Raw genomic sequence first — 17,071 nt, 5'->3', positions numbered from 1 at the left:
TGTTTATGTTATTTTAAAATAATTTGAATATTTCATTTAATTATTGTGTTTTCCAAAACAACTAACTTGAAAATTCTGAAGACTAACATAAAGTTCAGAAGGGGGAAAACTCTGTTCCTTTTAATTTAAGTGAGTTTAGGTCTTGGTTAAAGTACTGGAGTTGATGTACCACGTTGTGCTTCTGACAGTATATAAAGGAGTACTCGATGATAAAGTCTTAAAGTTATGCTGATGAAGGATGTAAAATATGTTCCTTTATCCACGAAAAGGTTGTCTACAGAGCTTTTGTCTCCTTACCAGTAAGAACTGAAGGTTGGTTCTTAGGAGCTAGAGAGGCGGTCAGATAGTAGTGATCCAGATCTAAAACCCCCACGTCTGCTCCATACAAGTGGGCTTGAGCACCTGTCCACGTGCGAAGGGAAGATATGAACCAGACAGGCAGCGCAGGAATCGAAGAGCACGCCGCTAGTGGATCAGGTCAAGGGTCAACTTAACAAGGCTTGGCTGTGGGGCTTCTGTGTTCAAGATGGCAGAATAAGGACAGCCTTGACCTTGAGAACCTAGGGTTCAAGGAGGGGACCAGATACCACCTGGCCCTTTCATTTCTCCTGGGAGCTAAACCTGTCGTCGTCCCTTTCCAGCCTGCTTGGGCCACTGCCTTTGGTTTAACCAAACTATTGTGTTTATTATTGCCATTTATGCAGATGACATTTTGGAAAAAAAGAAAATGAAGGTACTCAAAGCGTGTGCTTCCCACGCTTCCTACTTGAAATATAGTACTGTTAAATACATTAAGTTCTGATCTGGGCGTGTTTTACATCATATTCTCTTAAGTACCCTGGAGATAGAAGCTGTAAAAGCATATTGTACAGTGTTACCATGTATGTGCACAGTTCTAACTAAATCACATTTTGTTTTAATCTGTTTGAACAAATATTGAGCACAAACTGAGGACTAGGTGATAGGAATACAAAGATAATAAGATCCAATTCTACTCCTGAAGACTCACAATTTGGTGTTAGAGACAGTCTTGTTAAACCTACCACAACAGTAAGATTTAGGCTAGTGGTACGTACAAGATGCTCAGAGTGCAGAGAATGGAATGATGTCTTTTTTTTTTCCTGTAAGTTGTATAGGAGATAAGGAAATTATTACATAATGGAAGTGGCTTTAAGCTCTGCCAGGAAAAATAAAATAGATTCTCCCACTGCCCTTCATAGCAAAAATTATGTCTAATCTAAAATTGTATATGTTGAATGAGAACATGCCCTTTGAAACAATAACGGTGCCGATTCTGTGGGCCAGCAATAAAGGGTAGAAATGGTAGGAGGCAGACAAGAAAAAAAGACCTGTCTATTAGCCAGAAAACCTGGGCCTATATAACATGCTGGAGCACAGCCCAGAGAGGGCAAGGGAAGGGCTGCAACAGAAAGGGGTACTCCGTTCTCTTGTTGCTGTCTTTGCCATACCTTTTCCTGCCACTGCTGTCAGAGCAAGTAGGGCAGACTGCTGAGTATGCCTCTGCCTGTCTTATCTATAGAATTTTTCAAAAATACCAGAAAAGGGAGAGAAGCAAAGGTTCATCCCACAGTTTTAGCCACGCTCACCAGAAGACTAAAATAACTTATAGATTTAATACTTTTGCGAGCATCTCTGAAAAAAAAAAACCAGTAACCAATGATGAAACATAACAAACTCCAAAATGGTACTGGATCATGTCAGATATAAAATGTTAACGCGAAATTTAAGAAACTGATTCTAAAACATCGGAAGTGATTACAGACTCTGTAAATTAAAATGCACAAGCTATAACCAATCCATCTTCAGAAAAGGATTACCTTGTTTTAACCCCAGGAAAATCATAATTATGTTTTTCTGAATTTCAATAAACTTTTCTCAAGATGGCTAAAAAATAATTGTGGAGGATGTGTATATTTCTGCTCTTCCTTACACCCTGCTTAGCTCCTCGTGCAGTTTTCAGTTCCCATTAAGCCCTCAATAGATACTATTAATTGATACCCATATAATCATCTCTTAAGTCTTAATGATTTTCAGAGTGACATGTGTGACATATGACATATATTGTTAAATCTCCTACGTCATTTCAAAATATTAGGAGGTGCTTATGCCAGATGTACAGATTAAGAGGGACAGCTCTGGAGGTAGACCACTGGGGCTTCAATCCTGGGACCACCACTTTCTAGATATAAACTGCTGGGCACGTTACTCAATCTGTTTACCTCAGTAAATGGTAACTCTTATTATTACCATTATTGTTTATATATTTTTAATGCCAGGGAACATTTCTTCAAAGGTAAATAAAAGAGGGTGTTTGAGTTTGTAGTACTTTGACCTTTCAGTAGTTTAAAAAAAAAGAAAGCATATTTCTGTATTTCTATCAGTATCAGAAACAGAGAGCAACAAATGCCACAAATATATTTTCAATCCTTACCATTATTTTCACACAAACATTCTTTAAGCATGATCCAACATTATTTGAAATGTTAAAATAGCTTGCCATTTCTTAATTACTAACCTAACAGTATTATCATCTTTTTCAGTTATCATCTTGCCAAACTTCTTAATGTCTTTTCTTCTCTCCATTACTGATTCCCCATGTGACTATAAAGATGTTTTCTATTATATAATAGATACACTCTTGAATAAATTAAGGAACACTTTTGGTGGCATCACTTTATAGTAAGGACTGCAGTTGGGTGAATTGAGATCACTTGTTGACATGATTCTGGAGCTATTCTTAGCTTCCTTCCACTGGGGCTCAGCACTCCATCTGCGAGGCAGAAGTGGCCTGTGTTTAACTCAGCCGGATCTGGCCCAGCCTGTCTGGGTTGAAATCCTGGCCTCACCATGGAGTAGATAGCTTTTTTGTGAGCTCAGGCAAACTGCTTAACCTCTCTGTGCTGCAGTTTTCTCCTTTTTAAAATGAAACAGAAGAGAGCATCTAATTTAAAAGATTATTGTGAGAATTACATGTTGTGATGCTTATAAATCACTTAAAGGAGTGACAGGCGTATATTTCAATGTTAGACCTAATTATGATCATTATTATTTTTACGTGGATCAATAACATTGTTAATGTCTTTTGTTTACCATGAACACCACATGAATCATGATTTCAGGAAATTTGCCACTCAATTAGGGTTTTGTAATGTGCATATTAAGGTAATATATGGACAATGACAAAGCCAATAACTTGATAGGATATAGAATAGAGTGTATACTTATATGTAGAATCTGATATATGACACAAATAGACTTATCTACGAAACAGAAACAGATGCACAGACATAGAGAACAGACTTGTTGCCGTCGGGGAGGGATTGATTGGGAGTTTGGGATTAGCAGATGCAAACTGTTACATATAGGATGGATCGGTGACAAGGTCCTACTGTAGAGCTCAGGGAACCATATTCAATATCCTGTGATAAACCATAATGGAGAAGAGTATGAAAAATAATATATATATATATATGTATATAACTGAATCACTTTGCTGTATAGCAGAAATTAACACAACATTGTAAATCAACTGTACTTCAATAAAATAAAAAAAAGAATAGGGTGTATAGATGCTGATATAATTATCATTGAGGAGATGCTGAGTAGAGCAGTAAATTGGTGGATTTTGACTTCTTGGTCATCACTCAATTCAGCAGAAAAGGAGGACATTTCTGACAATTTCAGTCCTATTCCACAGGTTTTCAGTAATTCCTTATTTACCTCCCAATTTTAATTTCTTATATCTGGTTTTTATTACACATGTAAGGTATAAATTATTTAAACAAATTTAAAAAATAAGCTTATAACCTGAGAAGGAGAGGAAGATGGGAATGAAATTTGGCAAGTGTTACCTATCTTGAACTAAAACACAGGCTAGGGTAGAGGGATGATTCGTTCATTCTTTTAATAGTTATTTACTGAGCACCTGCTGTGTTCCATGTACTAGCCTAAGCTTTTCAAATAGGTCTATGAACAAAATAGACAAAAACCTCTGCTCTCATGGAGCTTACACGTTAACGGGGAAAGTAAATAATAGATGTAAGTAAACTACATACTACATCAAAATGTGATAAATATTATGGAAAGAGAAGACGTAGCATGGAAAGGCAGATTCCGAGTGCAGAGCATGGGAGTTGGTTAGCCTTTGGGGATGAGTTGCAGTATGATACAGGGTTATCAGAGCAGATTGCATGGAGAAGATAAATTGAAATGAAGGGAGGGAGTTGGACCTATTTGGGGGAAGGATGTTGCAAGTCGTGCACATGCTCTGAGATGAGAGTGTGGCCTGGCGTGTGTGAGGGAAAGCGAGGAATCCAGTGAGATTGGAGCTCATGAGTAGCAAGGGGATGGGAAGAAAGGTCTCAGGGGCCAAATCAGGCCAGAACATTGGGGGCCGTCTTAAGAAAGTTGACAAGTGCTTTGGAGTCAGACAGAATTACTTTAAAAACTTGATTCTGCTGTTTACGATTTACATGATATAATGACTTAAAAGTCACAAAATTCTGTCTCTTCTACTACAAAACATCTCTGGGATACATCCGCTTCCCTCCATGTCCACTGTCTTTGCTCTAATTCAGATATTTAATGTTTTGTTTTGTTTCATGCATCGCATTCAATATCCTCCTATGGAGTTTGTCTTTCTGCCTTCAATCTCCCCCTAATCAGAGGGGGTTGCCATGGGTCTGTACTGGCCTACCAGGTGGGTAGCGTATGTGAGGTGAGGTTAGTGCTGGGGGGTGGGTGGCAAGGAGGGAATATGCTTTTGATTTTAGATGTCGTGTTAGGCAGAATTCTGGCTCCAAAGATGATCCCCAATCACTGTTGTCTGTAGAAAGGTTGATTTCCTGGGGCTTTGCCAATGCGATTACGTTTGCCCATGTGATCAAGGTTAATGACCTTGAGATGGGGGAGAGTCTACTGAATTACTGGTGGGTCCAGCGTAATCACAAGGATCCTTAAAAGTGGATACGCTTTCCTGGCTTTGGACAAAGGAGACGTGACTACAGAAGGAAGGTCAGAGAGATGTAGTATAGCTGACTTGAAGATGGAGGAACGGGCCATGAGTCAAAAATGCGGGTGGCCTTTAGAAGCTGGGAAAGACAGGGAAAAGGTGCTTTGATAAAACCTGTAGAAAGGAACACAGCCCTGTGGACACCTTGAATTTAGCGAATTGAGACCTGTTTCAGATTTCTCATAACTTTGTGATGTTTTAAGGCACTACATTTCTGGCAGTCGCTTATCATGGCAGCAGTAGAAAATGAATACACATATAGAATCCCAAATGGAGATGGTAATGGATAGTTGAAAATGTAAGTCTAGAGCAGAGGAGCAATGCTAGGCTGGATCAACTCATTTTTGGTTTAATAAAACATGGTTGATAAATGAAATATTTAAAGTAGATGTGAATAGGGACACCTAAAGAAAGCATTTAGAATAAAGAAAGAAACAATTGAAGAGGGAACCCAGAAAGCCACAAATATTTCGAGGTCATTTATGGAAAAGGAGCCAGAGAAGGAGGCAAAGGGATCGGAGAGGGAAGTGGAGAGCCAGGTGGGTGGTTTCGTGAAACGAGGGGGCTGGTTGAGTGGTGGTTAGTCATGTCCAGCGTAGAAGGACCAGTTTGATGGTAGCTGCAAAGAGGACTTTGAATTTGGCAACTTGGAAACTGATTTCATTAGAGAGGGCAGGGGTAGTATTGTGCTGGGGAAAGAAATATACTGCGATATGTTGAAGGAAAGAGGTGACAGTGAGAGAGAAGTGGGCCTGGAGTCAGAGAGCCTGAGTTGGAATCCTGCCTGCTCAGAATTTTAGCTCTGTGACCTTGGGCGAGTCACTTAAGTTCTCTAAGTCTCAATTTCCTTTCATGGGTATTTAAGGGAGAAAAAACTGTGATTTTTATTCCACATTATCTTATGGATGGTACCCAGCAGAGGCTCAGTACTGACACAGAAGCCAAGATTCAGTTAAAACTGACCAGTGAGTTGAGTGTAGCCCATGAGAACATGATTAATGGTAGCATATGATAGCCTCCCTTTGGTTCACGGGCACAGATCTGAGGTGTATTGTACCTTTTATTTAGCTTTTTGTTTATCCATGTCTGACAAGAGAATATACACAGTTATGAAATATATCAAACATAATTTCAGATTTATAAGCATGAACCAGAGTTCGTTTCTGTGGCATACTTTCCCGTAATATGCCATTGGGTGGAATGAGGTAAGAGCTCCTGACAGTAAGTGAAACCCTCTTGCAGTTGATGGGAAGATAGGTTTCATTCTTGTCTTTTTAAATGAAGTATAGTTGATTTATGTTGTGTTAATTTCTGCTGTACAGCAAAGTGATTCAGTTATACGTATATATACATTCTTTTTATATGCTTTTCCATTATGGTTTATCACAGGATACAGTTCCCTGTGCTATACAGTAGGACCTTGTTGTTTATCCATTCTGTATATGATAGTTTGCAACTGCTAATCCCAAACTCCCACTCCATCCAACCCCCTCCCGCTTGGCAACCACAAGTCTGTTCTCTATGTCTGTGAGTGTGTTTGTTTCCTAGATAGGTTCATTTGTGTCATATTTTAGATTCCACATATGAGTGATATCATATGGTATTTGTTTTTCTCTTTCTGAATTACTTTACTTAGTATGATCATCTCTAAGTCCATCCATGTTGCTGCAAATGGTATTCATTCTTTTTCATGGCTGAGTAGTGTTCCATTGTATATATGTACCACATCTTCTTTATCCATTCATCTGTCGATGGACACTTAGGTTGTTTGCATGTCTTGGCTAATGTGAATAGTGCTGCAGTGAACATAAGAGTGCATGTGTCTTTTTGAATCATAGTTTTGTTTGGGTATATGCCCAGGAGTGGGATTGCTGGATCATATGGCAACTCTATTTTTAGTTTTTTGAGGAATCTCCATCCTGTTTTCCATAGGGGCTGTACCAACTTACATTCCCACCAACAGTGTCAGAGGGTTGGTTCCCTTTTCTCCAGACTCTCTCCAGTATTTGTTATTTGTAGACTTTTTAATGATGGCCATTCTGACCAGTGAGAGGTGGTACCTCATTGTAGTTTTGATTTGCATTCCTCTAATAATTAGAGATGTTGAGCATCTTTTCATGTGCCAGTTGGCCATCTGTATGTGTCTTCTTTGGAGAAATGTCTATTTACGTCTTCTGCCCATTATTTGATTGGGGTGTTTGTTGGTTTTTTTTGATACTGAGCTGTATGAGCTGTTTTTATATTTTGGAAATTAATCCCTTGTCAGTCACATCATTTGCAAATATTTTCTCCCATTCTGTAGACTGTCTTTTTGTTTTGTAGATTTCATCCTTAAAATGTCAAAATTTAGATATTAAGGAAACCCTCTGGTGATTGAGGATGTCGTTACAAATCACTGAGTACTATATGATGCGCTTTTAAAATTAAAAAGTTGCCTTTATTTTACCTATTTGGCCCATAAAGACATTTATAAATACTGACCTCTTTGATTAACTACCGTTTGTGTGAGGAAAAGAAAATTTCATTGCAGCCAATTAGAATTTGTAAGAAACTCAAGAATTCAGTTATCCTTTGATTCCGGTAATATTTCAGAATCTTGCACTCACTACATAATTTGTTGAATCCTGATCGTTAGCTTTACAGATTGGCAATCCCTAAGATATTGGGATGTATTATTCAATCATAAATACTTGTCAGACACCCAAATATAATTTAATCTGCTAGATATGTTTGCAAAATCAATTTTTGTAGCTACTTGCCAGTTTTATCTGAGGAAACGTTACATTTGGAATTTTGTTTGCCTTATATTTCCAAAGTGTCTCTTAAATCTCTCTCTACTGGGTTTTTTAATGAGAGGCTATTTTTTTTGCAAATTATCTAGGTTTCTGTAGATGCCGCCCATGGTTATAGCCCCCGAGCCATTGACATGAGCAATGTTACACTATCCAGAGATCTGCATGTAAGTACTTTAAAAAATTTTCTGCAAATTTCATTTTTAAAAAGCATACTGTAACACTTCCTGCATATATTTTACAACATGAATTATTTGAATGTAGTGATCATATAGAAGGTCCATGGAATTTATAGATTATGTACCCTAAGCTTTTAATGCTGTAGAAGTTGATAGAACTTTTTCTAGGATAATATATTTTCTTTAAAGATCACATCTATGTAAAAGCCCTAATATAATTAAATAGCTGCATGTGAGAAGAGACTAAATCAGTAGTTTATAATGCTCTGCTCAAGGATCACTTTAATTACTCATGAAAGAATATATATTAAATGTTGTTTATCCAGGGAAACCGATGGCATTTCGCTTTCTCCATCCTAGTTCTATCTGTCTCCTTTGTCACTAAGGAACCTACTTTGAATTGCCTGATTTGTTTCCATGGAACATAAGTTAACAGGTCAATATAATGATCAGACAATGATATTGGCATTGTTGGTATTATTCCAAGAGATATAAGTATATAAAGATAAAAAAATCTATGGATTGTTAAATTGTTTGGCTTGCCCTTTGTCATTGCTCTGGTACGAATGTGTTAACATGACATAGTAAACTTGAAAATCAAAAATGAAAGGAATCTTGGAGGTAGTCTTGTCAAAACCCAAAGGCCACAGAGGCCAAGGCTCGTCCAAGACCTCAGACTGACCTAGATTGGGACAGACATGGATCTAGACTGCTTGTCTGATGCTCTTGGCATTCAATGTTCATTCAGTAAGGTTTACATCATCTTTTAAAACTTTAGAAATTAAAATAAGAACTTGTAAATAAACATATTTTTAAATTCCATAGCTAGTTTGAAGTTTCATTATTAAATTAACAAAACATGTATCTTTAAACATTATAAAGAACAATGACCATTCCCATCACATCACCTCTGCTGGTTTGTAAATTCACAGATCATTAGAATCCTCTGAAATTCAGATGCTAAATAACAAAGCTGTGCTCAATTATCTTTTACATGTGTTTTAGCACTAACACACTACGATTTATTAATTTAAAGTATGTTTTGATATTACATATTGGAAGGCAAAGCTATCTTTTTCTACTATCCTTTTAGAGTATAACTTAGTTGCTAAATATTTTGTTCATTTAAGGCTATGGCAGAAATGATGGCTGAAAACTACCATAATATATGGGCAAAGAAAAAGAAACTGGAACTGGAGTCCAAAGGTAATATTTTCTAAAAATCCTTATAAAAAAACAATCAGAGTTTGAGTACATGAACGTATGATAAGGATAAAATAGTCTTTTCAGCATAAGAGCTCATTACAGCTTTATTTTATTAGAATGGTTCAAATATGGCTGTAATAGTTTCAAGGTGGAAATGTTATTTCCTAATTTTCTGATTGCTAGTGTATATTTCCTCATGTCTCAGAATTTTGATGGCTCTCTCTTGCCCATTTTAGGATGTAGATAACTATATTTCTTATCCTAATACCCAAGGTGTTCTATTAGTTACATAGACCTCCCTCACTGACTTCTATCCCCAACTTAAATATTTCTCTTATTTCATTCTATCTCCCATCCTCAGCCTCTTTGGTTTGTTCAGTCCAGTTATGTTATTGTCTCTTACATTCTTTTTTTCTAACATCTTTATTGGAGTATAATTGCTTTACATTTTTGTGTTAGTTTCTGCTGTATAACAAAGTGAATCAGCTGTATGTATACATACATCCCCATATCCTCTCCGTCTTGCATCTCCCTCCCACCCTCGTTATCCCACCCCTCTAGGTGGTCGCAAAGCACCGAGCTGATCTCCCTGTGCCATGCAGCTGCTTCCCACTAGCTGTCTATTTTACATTTGGTAGTGTGTATATGTCAGTGCTACTCTCTCAACTCGTCCCAGCTTACCCTTCCCCCTCCCCATGTCCTCAAGTCCATTCTCTACAGATTGCATATATATGTGTTAGCATATGGCATTTGTTTTTCTCTTTCTGTCTTTTCATCTTGTTTATCGTTTCCTTTGCTGTGCAAAAGCTTTTAAGTTTCATTAGGTCCCATTTGTTTATTTTTGTTTTTATTTCCATTTCTGTAGGAGGCGAGTCAAAAAGGATCTTGCTGTGATTTATGTCATAGAGTGTTCTGCTCTGTTTTCCTCTAAGAGTTTCATACTGCCTGGCCTTACATTTAGGTCTTTAATCCATTCTGAGTTTATTTTTGTGTATGGTATTAGGGAGTGTTCTAATTTCATTCTTTTACATGTAGCTGTCCAGTTTTCCCAGCACCATTTATTGAAGAGGCTGTCTTTTCTCCATTGTATGCTCTTGCCTCTGTTATCAAAGATAAGGTGACCATATGTGTGTGGGTTTATCTCTGGGTTTTCTATCCTGTTCCATTGATCTATATTTCTATTTTTGTGCCAGTACCATACTGTCCTGATGACTGTAGCTTTGTAATATAGTCTGAAATCAGGGAGCCTGATTCCTCCAGCTCCATTTTTTTTTTCTCAAGATTGCTTTGGCTGTTCAGGGTCTTTTGTGTTTCCATACAAATTGTGAAAATTTTTGTTCTAGTTGTGTGGAAGATGCCAGTGGTAGTTTGATAGGGATTGCATTGAATCTGTAGATTGCTTTGGGTAGTATAGTCATTTTCACATTGTTTATTCTTCGAATCCAGGAACATGGTATATCTCTCCATCTATTTGTATCATCTTTAATTTCTTTCATCATTGTCTTACAGTTTTCTGCGTACAGGTCTTTTGTCTCTTAAGGTAGGATTATTCCTAGGTATTTTATTCTTTTTGTTGCAGTGGTAAATGGGAGTGTTTCCTTAATTTCTCTTTCAAATTTTTCATCATTAGCGTATAGGAATGCAAGAGATTTCTGTGCATTAATTTTGTATCCTGCTACTCTGCATATTCATTGATTAGCTCCAGTAGTTTTCTGGTAGCATCTTTAGAATTCTCTATGTATAGTATCATGTCATCTGCAAACAGTGACAGTTTTACTACTTATTTTCCAATTTGGACTCCTTTTTATTTCTTTTTCTACCTTGATTGCTGTGGCTAAAACTTCCAAAACTATGTTGAATGAGAGTGGTGAGAGTGGGCAACCTTGTCTTGTTCTGATCTTAGAGGAAATGGTTTCAGTTTTTCACCATTGAGAATGATATTGGCTGTGGGTTTGTCATATATGGCCTTTATTATATTGAGGTAGGTTCCCTCTATGCCTACTTCCTGGAGAGTTTTTATCATAAATAGGTGTTGAATTTTGTCAAAAGCTTTTTGTGCATCTATTGAGATTATTATATGGTTTTTATCCTTCAGTTTGTTAATACGGTGTATCACATTGATTGATTTGCGTATAGTGAAGAATCCTTGCATTCCTGGAATAAACCCCACTTGATCATGGTGTATGATCCTTTTAATGTGATGTTGAATTCTCTTTGCTAGTATTTTGTTGAGGATTTTTACATCTGTGTTCATCAGAGCTATTGGCCTGTCGTTCTCTTATTTTGTGACATCTTTGCCTGGTTTTGGTGTCAGGGTGATGGTGGCCTTGTAGAATGAATTTGGGAGTGTTTCTCCCTCTGCTATATTTTGGAAGAGTTTGAGAAGGATAGATGTTAGCTCTTCTCTAAATGTTTGATAGAATTCGCCTGTGAAGCCATCTTGCCCTGGGCTTTTGTTTTTTGGAAGATTTTTAATCACAGTTTCAATTTCAGTGCTTGTGATTGGTCTGTTTATATTTTCTATTTCTTCCCGGTTCAGTCTCAGAAGGTTGTGCTTTCCTAAGAATTTGTCCATTTCTTCCAGGTTGTCCATTTTACTGGCATAGAGTTGCTTGTAGTAGTCTCTTAGGATGCTTTGTATTTCTGTGGTGTCTGTTGTAACTTCTCCTTTTTCATTTCTAATTCTCTTGATTTGAGTCTTCTCCCTTTTTTTCTTGGTGGGTCTGACTAATGGTTTATCAATTTTGTTTATCTTCTCATAGAACCAGCTTTCAGTTTTATTGATCTTTGCTATTGTTTCCTTCATTTCTTTTTCATTTATTTCTGATCTGATCTTTATGACTTCTTTCCTTCTGCTAACTTTGGGGTTTTTTTGTTTTTCTTTCTCTAACTGCTTTAGGGGTAAGGTTAGGTTGTTTATTAGAGACTTTTCTTGTATCTTGAGGTAGGATTGTATTGCTGTAAACTTCCCTCTTAGAACTGCTCTTGCTGCATCCCAAAGGTTTTGGGTCATCTTGTTTTCATTGTCATTTGTTTATAGGTATTTTTTGATTTCCTCTTTGATTTCTTCAGTGATCTCTTGATTTTTTAGTAGTGTATTGTTTAGCTCCCATGTGTTTGTTTTTTTACAGTTTTTTTCCTATAATTGATATTTAGTCTCATAGCGTTGTGGTTGGAAAAGATACTTGATACGATTTCAATTTTCTTAAATTTACCAAGGCTTGATTTGTGACCCAAGATGTGATATATCCCGTAGAAAGTTCCATGAGCCCTTGAAAAGAAAGTGTATTCTGTTGTTTTTGGATGGAATGTCCTATAAATATCAGTTAAGTCCATCTTGTTTCATGTATCATTTAAAGCTTGTGTTTCCTTATTTATTTTCATTTTGGATGATCTGTCCATTGGTGAAGGTGGGGTGTTAAAGTCCCCGTCTATGATTGTGTTACTGTCGATTTCCCCTTTTATGGCTGTTAGCATTTGCCTTATGTATTGAAGTGCTCCTATGTTGGGTGCATAAATATTTACAATTGTTATATCTTCTTCTTGGATCGATCCCTTGATCATTACGTAGTGTCCTTCTTTGTCTCTTGTAATAGTCTTTATTTTAAAGTCTATTTTGTCTGATATGAGAACTGCTACTCCAGCTTTCTTTTGATTTCCATTTGCATGGAATATCTTTTTCCATTCCCTCCCTTTCAGCCTGTATGTGTCCCTAGGTCTGAAATGGGTCTCTTTTAAACAGCATATGTACAGGTCTTTTTTTTTTTTATCCATTCAGCCAGTCTTTGTCTTTTGGCTGGAGCATTTAATCCATTTACATTTAAGGTAATTATTGATATGTATGTTTGTATTACCATATTCTTAATTGTTTGGGGTTTGTTATTGTAGGTCTTTTCCTTCTCTTCTGTTTCCTGCCTAGAGAAGTTCCTTTAGCATTTGTTGTAAAGCTGGTTTGGTGGTGCTGAATTCTCTTAACTTTTGCTTATCTGTAAAGGTTTTAATTTCTCCGTTGAGTCTGAATGAGATCCTTGCTGGGTAGAGTAATCTTGGTTGTAGGTTTTTCCCTTTCCTCACTTTAAATATGTCCTCCCACTCCCTTCTGACTTGCAGGGTTTCTGTTGAAAGATCAGCCGTTAACCTTATGGGGATTCCCTTGTATGTTATTTGTTGCTTTTCCCTTGCTGCCTTTAGTATGTTTTCTTTGTATTTAATTTTTGATAGTTCGATTAATATGTGTCTCAGCATGTTTCTCTTTGGGTTTATCCTGTATGGGACTCTCTGTGCTTCCTGGACTTGATTGACTATTTCCTTTCCCATGTTAGGGAAGTTTTTGACTATAATCTCTTCAAATATTTTCTCAGACCGTTTCTTTTTCTCTTCTTCTCCTGGGACCCCTATAATTTGAATGTTGGTGCATTTAATGTTGTTCCAGAGGTCTTTGAGACTGTCCTCAATTCTTTTCATTCTTTTTCTTTATTCTGTTCCCCGGCAGTTATTTCCACCATTTTATCTTCCAGCTCACTTATCCGTTCTTCTGCCTCGGCTATTCTGTTATTGATTCCTTCTAGAGTATTTTTAACTTCAGTAATTTGTTGTTCATCACCGTTTGTTTGCTCTTTAGTTCTTCTAGATCCTGTTAAATGTTTCTTGTATTTTCTCCATTCTATTTCCGAGTTTTGGGATCATCTTTCCTATCATTACTCTGAATTCTTTTCTAGGTAGGTTGCCTATTTTGTCTTCATTTATTTGGTCTTGTAGGTTTTTACTTTGCTCCTTCGTCTGTAACATATTTTTCTTTTCATTTCCTTTTTTTTTGATGGGTGGGGCTGTATTCCTGTCTTACTGGCTGTTTGGCCTGAGGCGTCCAGCACTGGAATTTGCAGGCATTTAGATAGAGCCAGGTCTTGGTGCTGAGATGAGGACCTCCAGGAGGCCCCACTCTGATTGATATTCCCTGGAGTCTGGGGTTCTCTGTTAGTCCAGTGGTTTGGACTCGGAGTTCCCACCACAGGAGTTTGGACCCGACCTCCGGCCTGGGAACCAAAATCCCACAAGCTTCGTGGTGCAGTAAAAAAAAAAAAAAAAAAAAAAAAAACAGAAAAGGAAGAAAGGAAGAAGAAAAGGAACAGTAAAATATCAAAGAATAAAAAACAAAATAAAATTAGGAAGATAAAAAGCATATTAGGAAAAATAAAACTATAATCGAAACAACTGCAGCCAGGTAAAATAAAACCAGAACAGAAAAAAAAACAGGTGGGGGGGTGGCAACACACCAAAAGGAGAGATCACTAACAAAGTATAAAGAATAAAATAAAATTAGAAAAATAAAAGATTTATTGGGAAAAAAAATATAAAAGAATCAACAACAGTGGATCAACCAGGTAAAGCAGAACCCCAATCTGAAAGAGGAAAAAAACAAAAAAGCCTTGGCTATAGCGATGGGGTTTAGGCAGTGGGTGGAACTTAGGCAGGGGCGGGGTTTCGGGTGGGCCGGGGCCTCTGCTTAGGACCTGCGCAGAAGTGGAGAGGCAGCATGTGGAAAGGAGGGTCTCTGGAGTGTGCAGTTCTGGAGTTTGGAGGTAGGGCCCTGAGTTGAGGGTGTGTGGGTGGAGTTTAGGGCCAGCACGTTGGAGGGGGTCTCTGAGTGCAGAGGTGGGGCCCTGGGTGGCAGTGTAGGGGCGGGGCTTGGGCTCTGAGCAGCAGGAGGGAGGCTCCGAGGGCAGAGGATTAGGTCCCAGCAGCCTCTCGGGTGCCTAAGTGGACAGGGAAAGCACTGGCCCCGTTCCCCTCCGTTCCTTCGTGCCCCTCCCCCACTGTCTCCCCCAGGGTCTTCCCCGTAGCCACTGGGGTGCCAGCCACCCTTCAGGGGTGCCGGCCCTGGAGGTCTGGGCTTTACTTTTGCTCCCCCTTCCCCACCTCCCACTCCCTCAGGACCCACGCGGCTGCAGGGGGCCTCGGTGGGCAGAGGATCAGGCCCGGGGATCTCAGCAGGTTCCTGAGGGGTCCAAGTGGGCAGGGGAAACCTGGCCACGCTCCCTTTTGATCCTCTGCCCTCCCAGTGGTTCCCCAATTTCCCCCTTCGGGCCTGGGATCCCTTCCCCTCAGGGACGCTAGTCCCGTCCCGCCGCCACTTCTCCTCCCCCTTCACTCCCCCGCACCCCGCGTCCTACCCGGTCGCTGGGGGTTCCTCCCGTCCCCTCAGGTGACCGTGGTCCCCCACTGGGGCCTGGTGGATGCCCTAGTTGTGCGGAGACGCGAATTCTGCGTCCTCCTAGGATGCCGTCTTGACTCCGCCCCTCTTATATTCTTTTGCTTGCTCTTTTCTGTTTTTATTAAATACTAAAACAACCTAGTATTCTCTCAGTCATTTCTCAAATCTTTTCTTAGTTTATTGAGAAAATTATATTTCTTAATATAAATATATGATATTTACATAAATATTTTCTTCAGTTTAATGCATCTGATGATCTCTTTCATTGTTATTTATTCAGTATTAGCTGAATAAATCAGCAGCATTAGCTTTAGATTATACACATATTGTTTATAATGTGTGTGTGTGTGTTTTCTTTAGTTACTTCCTATGTGGGTCTCTTTCCCCCAATGAGAATATAGTTCAGGTTCAGGGCCACAATTTTGATGACTTTTGTCATCCTTATTGTACAGCTCTGGACACCAGGAAACTCTCTATTTCTTATTTATTGATACAGGTAAGAATAGAGAAGGAGATCATTTTGGGAGGTGGAGATATTTCATAATGAAAGGAATAGCTGTGATATTGGAGGGCAGTACCAGGCACCAAGCACTAGGAAACCGAGTAAAACAAATTAGAATTGGGCATAGAAACGAACAAAAAGGATTCCATATACCAAAATTGCCTATTCAAGAATTTGGCTCAGGGCTAGACCTGTTTTTCTAGAAACATTCCATCAGTGTTTGTAAAATGAATGATCAGTTGTTTGATTGGCTGATGGATGGATGGAAGGATGGATGGGTAACTGAGTTACAGAGTTATAGAATTTTCACTTAGGTTATTGAAGGAGCATTGTCCACATAACTAGTTAACAAAATTACTATTTGTTCCATGAGCAGATTACATGAAAAAAATTCAGTTTTGTTTTCTAAGTGTGTTTCAATCACTATGGTTTGGTTACAACTAAAAGTAATAAGCGGCTATCTTAGTACTCACTTCTAATAAGTATGCTAGAAAATCATCATCCTTTAATTTCTGGGCCAGCCATTGGGTGTCCTACAGTCAGTGTTTTCTTTGAAGCACATCACTCATAAATGAGGCATCTGTACCTCTGCATCCAGCTTGTACTGGTCCAAATTCATACTGTGTAGGGGGGAGACAAGCATAGTTGGAGCAAAGGCTGAAAGGTGAGGTGGTGAAATTAGTATTCTTACCCCATGAAGGCTACCCTTTCAAAGGAGAAAGGGAATTGTTTGGCACTAAAACAGCAGGCCAATAGGAAAGGTTTTGAAATATATAGCACTGGATCTTTAAGTTATTGGGGCTAAAGGAAGGAGAAATGATTCTTGGAACCAGAAAGGCTTGAGACTGTGGACAGTTTTAGGACAGAAGCTGCAGGTGTCTTTTCTCCAACTTGCTCCCTCTCCTGGAGACTTTGACAGCCAACTTGTGTCCTGACAACTCTGCGGGTGGGAGTGTGGGAGAGGCCTGTCACCTACTGCATGTCTTAGTACCTATGGGGTGTGTGTGTGTGTGTGTGTGTGTGTGTGTGTGTGTGTGTGTGTGTGTGTGTGTGTTTGAGAGAGAGAGACATTGAAAAACAATAGGAAAGAGACAGAAACAGCAGGAGAGAAGAGAGAAGCCAGGAAGTCAGGAATAAGGAAATGACTTG

At 38.6% G+C, this 17,071-nt stretch overlaps 1 protein-coding gene across 1 annotated transcript in view; it reads left to right on the top strand.

The window, feature by feature from the left end:
- Positions 1 to 17,071, top strand: part of RYR2 (ryanodine receptor 2) — a 721,598-nt gene that overhangs the window by 537,830 nt on the left and 166,697 nt on the right. The window contains exons 57-58 of the mRNA XM_067710999.1: positions 7,914 to 7,991; positions 9,134 to 9,209. Of these exons, the coding sequence (XP_067567100.1) occupies positions 7,914 to 7,991; positions 9,134 to 9,209 (154 nt within the window). The remainder of the gene's footprint in view (positions 1 to 7,913; positions 7,992 to 9,133; positions 9,210 to 17,071) is intronic.

This window comes from Pseudorca crassidens, chromosome 16 (assembly GCF_039906515.1).
Source record: "Pseudorca crassidens isolate mPseCra1 chromosome 16, mPseCra1.hap1, whole genome shotgun sequence".
In the NCBI taxonomy this organism is placed as follows: domain Eukaryota; kingdom Metazoa; phylum Chordata; class Mammalia; order Artiodactyla; family Delphinidae; genus Pseudorca; species Pseudorca crassidens.
Note: the sequence above shows the minus strand (reverse complement) of the source record. Positions and strands in the feature narration are given on the sequence as shown.